Source organism: Stomoxys calcitrans, chromosome 2 (genome assembly GCF_963082655.1).
Source record: "Stomoxys calcitrans chromosome 2, idStoCalc2.1, whole genome shotgun sequence".
NCBI lineage: Eukaryota > Metazoa > Arthropoda > Insecta > Diptera > Muscidae > Stomoxys > Stomoxys calcitrans.
The window spans coordinates 27,208,438-27,219,510 of NC_081553.1; the positions used below are offsets into that span (position 1 = coordinate 27,208,438).

The 11,073-nt window shown below is 32.9% G+C and overlaps 1 protein-coding gene across 1 annotated transcript; it reads right to left on the minus strand.

Moving 5' to 3' along the window:
* Positions 1–8,286: 8,286 nt before the first annotated feature.
* LOC106089132 (carbonic anhydrase 2) lies at positions 8,287–9,120 on the minus strand (the record flags this gene model as incomplete). Its single annotated transcript, XM_059363457.1, is given in 2 exon segments — positions 8,287–8,698; positions 8,767–9,120. Coding segments are annotated over 2 exon segments (708 nt in total). The 3' UTR covers positions 8,287–8,326.
* Between the last annotated feature and the right edge of the window lie 1,953 nt (positions 9,121–11,073).

The window sequence follows — 11,073 nt, forward strand, 5'->3', positions numbered from 1 at the left end:
TCAATACAGCTACGTATATTCGAAACCGGTCGCCCACAAAAGTGCTAGATGGTAAAACGCCATATGAGTTATGGGTTGGAAGAAAACCATCTGTAAGCCATTTCAAAATCTTTGGGTGCGAGGCTGTTGTCATGCAACATAAACAAAAACGAAGCAAATTCGAACCAAAAGGCGTCAAAATGATTTTCGTTGGTTATGAAAAGTATACTAAGGGTTACAGGCTGTTTAACCCTACGACGCAAAATATCGTCATAGCAAGGGATGTTATTTTCTTCGAAAATACGTTTGCAACTCCCGTGCTGGAAGAAAATCTTGAAGTTGACAGTTTTCATGATTTTGAAATCCCTGGTGGTACTGTTCAAGAAGATACAGCTCCAGTAAACATCGAAACCGTTCAAGATAAAACTCAAGAACATAACCAAGAAATCGCTGAAGACGATGACGAAAGTCAGGGAAGTGCAATTGATGTCCCGAATGCTAATGGTAAACGTTGCCGAGGAAGACCAAAAATTTGTCGTACAGGAAGGGTTGGAAGACCTAGAAAAGTCTACGTTACAGAGCCCCGAGTTGAAATGCTGAATGCTGTGATCGAGAATCCTACCACAATTGCTGATGCATTAAATTCAGATAATGCGGGTCAGTGGAAGCATGCTATGCAGGTAGAATATGATTCGTTGATTAAAAATAAGACATGGGAATTGGTTGACCCTCCGAAATCTAAAAACGTCATAAGCTGCAAATGGGTTTTCGTTGTCAAAAGAAAACCAGATGGATCTGTAGAGAAGTTTAAAGCCCGACTTGTAGCCCGAGGATGTTCGCAAAAGTACAACATTGACTACAAGGAAACGTATGCTCCCGTTGTTCGTCATTCAACAATACGCTTAGTTCTAGCGTTGGCTGCAAAATATGAGTTGATGGTGAACCATGTGGACATTGTTTCGGCTTATCTAAACGGCGACCTACAGGAAGAAGTTTATATGAAACAACCCCCGCAGTTCGAGAATGAAAATTTTCCAAACAAGGTATGCAAGCTAAAACGTTCACTCTACGGTTTGAGGCAATCTGGAAGAGAGTGGAATAAGAAAGTGACGGAAATTTTGACGAAAATTGGTTTTACCAGATTTAAAACGGATAATTGTGTATATGTCAGACGAAGCAACGAAACTATAAGTCTGATTGCTATTTATGTCGACGATTTATTGTTGGCATGTTCATCCGAGGCGGAAATGCAGGACGTAATCACCAGCCTAAATAAAAACATCGAGGCGGTTGATCGAGGTACAATCTCATTCTATTTGGGAATGGAGATTGAGCGGGAGAATGATGGCAACATATCAATTCATCAATCTCGGTACGTACAACAGTTGCTTGAAGAATGGAACATGGAAAACTGCAAGTCTGTTTCGACTCCTTTGGCAAATGGAATCGTTTTGAAAAAATGTGATCAAGAAAATTGCGGTGATTTATGTGATGTAAAGACTTATCAATCATTGATTGGGGGCTTGATGTACTTGTCTGTCATATCAAGACCGGATATATCACACGCTGTGTCACGACTTTCACAGTTTGCTTCACATCCACATAACGATCACTTTGCGGCAGCTAAACATATTTTGAGATATCTTAAAGGTCACCCTCAAGGCAAAATAACATATTCAAGCGAAAATGGACTATGTTGTTTCACCGATTCAGACTGGGGAGCAGATTCCAATGACAGGAAGTCATATAGTGGCTGTGCACTATTTTTTGGCGATGGCTTAATTGCTTGGGAATCGAAAAAACAACATGTCGTTTCACTCAGTTCCATGGAGGCGGAGTATATAGCATTGTGTCAAGGAGCAAAAGAAGTCGCATTTCAAAGAAGTCTTCTGCAAGAAATGGGTTTCTCCGAATTTGTTTCTGGACAAACAACTATGTACTGTGATAATCAAGGTGCTGAATTTTTAGTCAAAAATCCAACGGTACACAAACGAAGCAAGCACATTGACATCCGTTATCATTACATCCGAGAGAAATACATGGATAAAGAAGTCGATATCTAATATGTGCCAAGTACTGAAAATGCAGCCGACATCTTAACGAAGGCCTTATCTAGGGATAAGCATTTTAATTGTTGTAATATTTTAAATCTTACTTTTTGAAATAATACATTTGTATTGAGGCGGAGATTGTTAGAATATTTGAATTTCATACTTTGTCAATTCAACTGTATTATTGTATTAGAATATAAGTAGTAGTAGGCTTTGAAATATTTCGCTTTTACATTTATTGTTTGTCACCCTTATTTTCTTATGTTCAAATTAGTTCAATAAAAACTTCCATCAACATTTAATTTAATTTAATTTAATTTAATTTAATTTAATTTAATTTAATTTAATTTAATTTAATTTAATTTAATTTAATTTAATTTAATTTAATTTAATTTAATTTAATTTAATTTAATTTAATTTAATTTAATTTAATTTAATTTAATTTAATTTAATTTAATTTAATTTAATTTAATTTAATTTAATTTAATTTAATTTAATTTAATTTAATTTAATTTAATTTAATTTAATTTAATTTAATTTAATTTAATTTAATTTAATTTAATTTAATTTAATTTAATTTAATTTAATTTAATTTAATTTAATTTAATTTAATTTAATTTAATTTAATTTAATTTAATTTAATTTAATTTAATTTAATTTAATTTAATTTAATTTAATTTAATTTAATTTAATTTAATTTAATTTAATTTAATTTAATTTAATTTAATTTAATTTAATTTAATTTAATTTAATTTAATTTAATTTAATTTAATTTAATTTAATTTAATTTAATTTAATTTAATTTAATTTAATTTAATTTAATTTAATTTAATTTAATTTAATTTAATTTAATTTAATTTAATTTAATTTAATTTAATTTAATTTAATTTAATTTAATTTAATTTAATTTAATTTAATTTAATTTAATTTAATTTAATTTAATTTAATTTAATTTAATTTAATTTAATTTAATTTAATTTAATTTAATTTAATTTAATTTAATTTAATTTAATTTAATTTAATTTAATTTAATTTAATTTAATTTAATTTAATTTAATTTAATTTAATTTAATTTAATTTAATTTAATTTAATTTGATTTAATTTAATTTAATTTAATTTAATTTAATTTAATTTAATTTAATTTAATTTAATTTAATTTAATTTAATTTAATGTAATTTAATTTAATTTAATTTAATTTAATTTAATTTAATTTAATTTAATTTAATTTAATTTAATTTAATTTAATTTAATTTAGTTTAATTTAATTTAATTTAATTTAATTTAATTTAATTTAATTTAATTTAATTTAATTTAATTTAATTTAATTTAATTTAATTTAATTTAATTTAATTTAATTTAATTTAATTTAATTTAATTTAATTTAATTTAATTTAATTTAATTTAATTTAATTTAATTTAAATTAATTTAATTTAATTTAATTTAATTTAATTTAATTTAATTTAATTTAATTTAATTTAATTTAATTTAATTTAATTTAATTTAATTTAATTTAATTTAATTTAATTTAATTTAATTTAATTTAATTTAATTTAATTTAATTTAATTTAATTTAATTTAATTTAATTTAATTTAATTTAATTTAATTTAATTTAATTTAATTTAATTTAATTTAATTTAATTTAATTTAATTTAATTTAATTTAATTTAATTTAATTTAATTTAATTTAATTTAATTTAATTTAATTTAATTTAATTTAATTTAATTTAATTTAATTTAATTTAATTTAATTTAATTTAATTTAATTTAATTTAATTTAATTTAATTTAATTTAATTTAATTTAATTTAATTTAATTTAATTTAATTTAATTTAATTTAATTTAATTTAATTTAATTTAATTTAATTTAATTTAATTTAATTTAATTTAATTTAATTTAATTTAATTTAATTTGATTTAATTTAATTTAATTTAATTTAATTTAATTTAATTTAATTTACTCCCGTCATTTTGTTTCCTCAATTGATCAATATAGATTTTATAATTTCCCCCATTGCATTCTCTTTGCATCGCATTCTCATTAAACTTTAACACCATTCGGCCAATAAAAATGAAATCGTGTCGCAATAGTCGGTCATAAATTTGTTTCGCTAAGCTTTACTTAAATCGGAAGCATTCCCCAATATTGCACATGCATTGCAAGTAAATTCCCCTTATTTTGGCACTTCTCGTTATTGGCTACTCTAGGGGCATGTATGTCGTATGCATACAGCGCATATTCACAAACATATGTGTGCGCATTTTATAATCGCCCATATAAATCCTGCAACATTGGCAAGTTTTCGCAAAGTTCAAGGGGTATTTTAAGGGGATTGGGCAAAAAAACATTCGATTTTCATATCGCAACCATAACTTTGTTAACGAAAAAGTGCTGCTCAATTGCCAGCAATGAAAGTCATATTTCAGCAAATTTTCAAATAATAGTGTGCATGGGATTTTAAGAGACACTGAAAATGTTTGGGAGGCATTTCATCTTCATCATTTCATATATAAGTCCTTGAGATATTGGTTTAAGATGCTTTTAAGTTCATATTCTAGATGGTCTGGATATAAACCTCCAATCTGCTCCAAAATTTGTAGAAATGTTTGGAGTTGATTTAGGTCTATGGGGATTCTTTATATATAACTTCGATATAATCTGAACACCCTAAGAGCCTTCTAGAGAAATTTCAGGGTACAAATCCTATTACGCTCAAACATCGGGTGAGCCTTCCATGTATGGTACATATTGAGATCATATAGTTCCATCGCTATTACTCCTAGTCTTAAACTTCAAACCTCTGTCATATTTTCTCTCTGCGTATTAAAAGGACCTACAAAATACTCTCCAAAAAAAATTTTACAATTCACATACTTTCCTGGAGCTAAATCTAAATTTCATTGTATCTCGCAAGTGTTGCCTCCACCCTCACATGCGACCTCGGTAAGTTTGATTGCTGATTCTGCCATACACCAACACAAATGCATTGACACACACTTTGTAACATGCTGGCTTTATTTTACAGCCACTTGACATAAGCGCAAGAAAACAGTCTCAGACTTTATGCCTGAATGAGGGCAGGGCAAAATGGTTGAAGAAAAGTCGAATCACCACTCAACAAAAGTTAAATCAAATCAAATTCCATTCAAACGTCGAAACAGCAAAAGAACATTTCAATGCCCTGCTCTGCCAATGTCGTTGCGTTGCTGCCATACTGCCATTGAATCGAGATTGTTGCAATTTTATTTGCGCGAAATGACACCAATTGCATTTGGGTTAAGAAGATGAATTCAAAACTTTAACTGAAGCTGACACCGAAAGTCATGAAAATCCAGAGTCAACTAGGATATTTTGCAAAACTTTTTATTCGCAGAAAACAAGTCAAGGCGCTGAAAGTGTAGCATGAGAAAAAAAAGGCAATGAAGATGTAAGACTTCCTCTGCTGCAGTTGTCATTTACCAACGTTGACATTCCACAAGGCTACGAAGGATACAAAAAAACAGAAAGAAGACTCAACACAAGGCATATCAGCATAAAATGAAAACATTTGCAACTTTCAATAGTGGTAATTGAAGGGTAATTAGGATTTGAGCATGAAAACAAAAAGGGGACATAAATTAGCATAAAATGAAATAAAAAAGTAAAAGCGTGCTAAGTTCGGCCGGTTCAAATCTGTATACTCAGTTATGTATAAAGTCTAACCCTGATGGCCTAATTGAGTATATTTTTGTTGAGGTGTCTGCTGCCGATAACAAGCTCCTAGTTGCGTGCGTTTATAGACCGAACAACCGTACGGATACGCGAGATTTTTTCTCTGAACCTCTCTCTCTCTCTTGCTTACTCAGACATTGTGGTTGCTGGGGACTTCTACTCTAACGTTTTACAGGACACGGGCTTGACGTTTGAAATGTCTTCCTTGGGGCTTTTGCCTGTCAATTCAACAATTCCCACGCATTTTTCTGTATCCTCCAGCACACTTCTCGATCTGTACTTTGTTAGTGACCCTTCTAAAGTCCTCCTATACGACCAACTGTCAGCCGCATGTTTTTCGAACCATGACTTGATCTTTTTTATGTTATGAATTTGAGCTCACCAGGACTAGGGAAACTTCTTCATATAGAGATTGTGCCCGTCCCGTCCGTGCTCATCGACTGGGATCTGATATTTCGTATGGAAACTATCGATGAACAAACTGACTTTCTACAGAGGAATATCCGTGACCTCCAGGAACTTACGGTTCCACTCGAGACTAGAGAAGTGTCCTCCAGATCGAAACCGTGGGTCTCTTCCGTGATATTCGTGCGGCTATCCACGAGAGGAATATGTCGCATCGCAGGTGGACACGTGTCAGGACGCCTGAGTTACATGATGCCTTTCGCTCAGCGAGAGACCACGTCAATAAGTTGATTAAGATAGCGAAGAAAGACTACTATTACAGACGCTTTAATTCTGCAATAGGTTCCAATAGAACGTGGAAAGTTATTCTGGACATAGGAATTGGGAAGATACTAATTGATGTTCAACAAACTTGGACATCAATGGGCTTAATGATGCCTTTGTTAATGTCACACAGATCCCAGTCGATCCCAATTCTCCCCCTCTCTCGATGACGACTCTGGCTTTAGCTTTAGCTGTATTGGTCCCACCGATATCCTTGAGTGCGTCGCGACTGTAAAGTCTAACGCTGTCGGATCTGATGGCATGAATTCTAGATTTGTAAAACTCCTGCTCCCGCTCGACATCCTTCCTAAATTTGGCCCAGATTGGTTTAAATTTGGTTATAGCTGCCATATAGACCGATCCTCCGATTTAGGGTCTTAGGACCTTAAAAGCCACATTTATTATTCGATTTTGATGACATTTGGGACAGTGAGTTGTGTTGGGCCCTTCGACATTTTTCGTCAATTTGGTCCAGATCGGTTCAGATATGGTTATAACTGTCATATAGACCGATCCTGCGATTTAGGGTCTTTGGCCCATAAAAGCCACATTTATTAACCGATTTTGATGAAATTTGGGATAGTGAGTTGTGTTAGGCCCTTCGATATCCCTTTTCAATTTGGCTCAAATCGGTCCAGATTTGGATATAGTTGCCATATAGACCGTCCCCTCGATTTAGGGTCTTAGGCCCATAAAATAAACATGTATTATCCGATTTTGCTGAAATTTGGGGACAGCGAGTTGTCTTAGGCTGTTCGACATCCTTCATCAATTTGGCTCAGATCGGTTCAGATTTGAATATAGCTGTCATGTAGACCTATTTCTTGATTTAAGGTTTTGGGCTAATAAAAGGTGCATTTAATGTCCGATTTTGCCAAAATTTGGAACAGTGAGTTGTGTTAGGGCCTTCGACATCTCTTTTCAATTTAGCCTAGATCGGTCCAGATTTGGATATAGCTGCCATATAGACCGATCCCTCGATTTAGGGTCTTAGGCCCTTAAAAGCCACATTTATCATCCGATTTTGATGAAATTCGGGACTGTGAGATATATTAGACCCTTCGACTTCCTTCGTTAATTTGGCCTTGAACGGTTCAGATTTGGTTATAGCTGCCATATAGACCGATCCTCCGATTTAAGGTTTTGGGGCTCTTCGACATTTTTCTGCAACTTGGCCCAAATCGGTTCAGATTTGTATATAGCTGGCATATAGGCCAATATCTTGATTTTAAGTCTTGGCCCCATAAAAGGCGCATTTTTAGTACGATTTCACTAAAATTTGACACAATGACTTATGTTTGGCTTTTCGACATCCGTGTCGGATGTGGTTCAGATCGGTTTATTTTTCAATATATTGGGTTGCCCAAAAAGTAATTGCGGATTTTTCATGTAGTCGGTGTTGACAAATTTTTTCACAGCTTGGGACTCTGTAATTGCATTCTTTTTTCTGTTACTTTTAGCTGTTACTTTTAGCTTGTTTTAGAAAAAAAAGTGTAAAAAAGTATATTTGATTAAAGTTCATTCTAAGTTTTATTAAAAATGCATTTACTTTCTTTTAAAAAATCCGCAACTACTTTTTGGGCAACCCAATAGCTACTTAAAAGACCAATATTTTGTTATACACAATTGAACAATGACTTGTACTTGCAAGTATTTGGTCCAAATCGGAACATGTTCCGATATAGCTGGTATGGGGTTGGATTTTGATGAAATGTGGTTTACATATATACCCGAGGTGGTGGGTATCCAAAGTTCGGCCCGGCCAAACTTAACGCCTTTTTACTTGTTTTTTTGTTTTTATTTCTATTTATTTATTTTTTCTGCTTCTTAAAAGTATTGCTATGCAAAAATCACTTAACCTACATTATCGTTAACTTGCATAGTCAAATTAGTTGCTCCAAAGTACACCTCTCGTTTACCCTTTGGCTGCAGAAAGCGATAATTATTTACCAGAGCTCCACCTTGAGCATTTTTCAATAGGCGAAATGTTTTCATTTGAGCATTGCTAATGGGCAACACTTTGGGAAATAGGATCCAGGTGACTGCTTGTGAGCACGGTGGGGTGGTCAGTGATCCCTGATAGGTGTAAAAATGTTGAGTGTTAATATTGCCCAATAAATCGTTGAGTCTGACATCTCTTAATTTAGCGGTAAAGTTGAAGTTTTCAACAGATTGCAGAGTTTTGACGATGCGTTGTAGTCCCGGCAAGGCTTTATTAGAGTTTTTCTATAAAATAAGAAAACAAAACAGAATAAATATTATGTAGCAAAGAATAGGCTAGTCTATTGTCTCACATCCACATCATAGAAGATGCCCAATACCGCCAAGCCATCGCTATGTTTTCGAGCCTCCGCCACTGTGGCATATTTGCCATTACGATGCACAATATGAGCTTCCATGGCATGGCGTTTGTTGTTGACGATATGCTCCGAGCCATGAATGTTCTTCGAGCCCCAATGGAAGTGAAAGCTTTCTGCTACGAATTTGTTGCCATGCGGCAAAGGGCCTCCAGTGATTTGTGGCTTGGGACACTCATTGGAGAGAGTTGTGTCCACAGTATTGCCATTATTTATGACTTGGGCTGCCTTGGGGCATTTTGTATCGAAATTTTCGAATTTAAGTGAGAGCATGAAATGGGCCAGAGTGACCTATAAGCATAAAAGGCAATAATTTATTCAATATTTCAATTTCTGGGTAATTTTTAAAAATTAATTAAACAATTCAACTATTATGGAAAACAGATTTCATAACATTCACTAAAACAATTGAATATATATAAAATTTTATTATTTTTAAATCAATTGTTTAAGCAAACATATTTATACAAGTGTTTTTAATTAATTTATCATAGCAGTCATAACAATAATGACTTCTGTTTTAGTAAATTATGGGTAAAAAAAAAGTTTAATGATTCAAAGTTCATTAACTTCTTTGTAGCTACTAAATCGGATACCAAAAGTTGCACCTTTAAAGCTTCAGCATGTAAATACAGGGACAATATCCGGCAATGGAACGATTCGGACTATAATTGGCATTAGTGTTGAAAGAAAAGTCAGAATAGAACAGTTTCAAATATTAGTTGTATGCCTCTTGGTATTCAAGATGTAAAATCGATATATCTGTTATCTATAGGAGCATTCTTTGAATTTGTGCCTATTTAGTATGTTCACGTCTTCGGAAAAACTATAGCACACTCAGACAAGTAAAAAGATATTAAAATCGGCTGGGCTGATCTTGGAACCTACCACATCGGATTTATATATTAACCACCTTTTTTCATAATACGGTGAACTAGTAAAAAAGGTGTTAAGTTCGCCGAACTTTGGATACCCACCACATCGGGTATATTTGTAAACCACCTTTCATCAAAATTCGATGAAAATTTCATACCTTATGTCCCATAGCAGTTATATCGAAATATGTTCCGATTTGGACAAAATAATAATAAGTACTGTAGGTATATCTAAAAATAAACCAATCTGAATCATATATGACATGGAGGTCGAAAAGCCTAATATAAGTCATTGTGTCAAATTTCAGTGAAATCGGATTACAAATGCGCCTTTTATGGGACCAAGACTTGAAATCGAGATATCGGTCTACATGACAGCTATATCCAAATCTAGACCGATTTGGGCCAAGTTGCAGAAAAATGTCGAAGAGCCTAACACAACTCACTGTCCCAAATTTCATCAAAATCGGATAATAAATGCGCCTTTTATGGCCCCAAAACCTTAAATCGAGAGATGGGTCTATATGGCAGCTATATTCGAATCTGAACCTATCTAGCCCAAATTCAAGAAGGTCGTTAAAGAGTCTAACCAAAATCACTGTCTCAAATTTCGGCGACAACGGACAATAAATGCGCCTTTTATGGGCCCAAAGCCTTAAATAGAGAGATCGGTGTATATGGCGGCTATAGTCAAATCTGGACCGATCTGGGCCAAATTGAAGAAAGATATCGATAGGCCTAAAATAATTCACTGTCCAAAATTTTAACAAAATCGGATAATAAATGTGGCTTTTATGGGCCTAAGACCCTAAATCGGAGGATCGGTCTATATGGCAGCTATAACCAAACCTGAACCGATCTGAGCCAAATTAACGAAGGATGTCGAAGGGCCTAACACAACTCACTGTCCCAAATTTCATAAAAATCTGATAATAAATGTGGCTTTTATGGGCCTTAGACCCTACATCGGATGATCGGTCTATATGGCAGCAATAACCAAATCTGGACCGATCTAGTCCAAATTCAAGAAGGACGTCGAAGAGCCTAACCAAACTCACTGTCCCAAATTTCGCCGACATCGGACAATAAATGCGCCTTTTATGGGCCCAAAGCCTTAAATCGAGAGATCGGTCTATATGGCAGCTATAACCAAATCTGGACCGATCTGCGACATGTTGCAGAAATATGTCGAGGGGCTTAACATAACTCGCTGTTCCAAATTTCGGCGATATCGGACGGTAAATGCGCCTTTTAGGGGCCAAAAACCTTAAATCGAGAAATCGATCTATATGGCAGCTATATCCAAATTTAGGCCGATCTGGGCCAAATTGAAGAAAGATATCAAAGGGCCTAAGATAACTCACTGTCC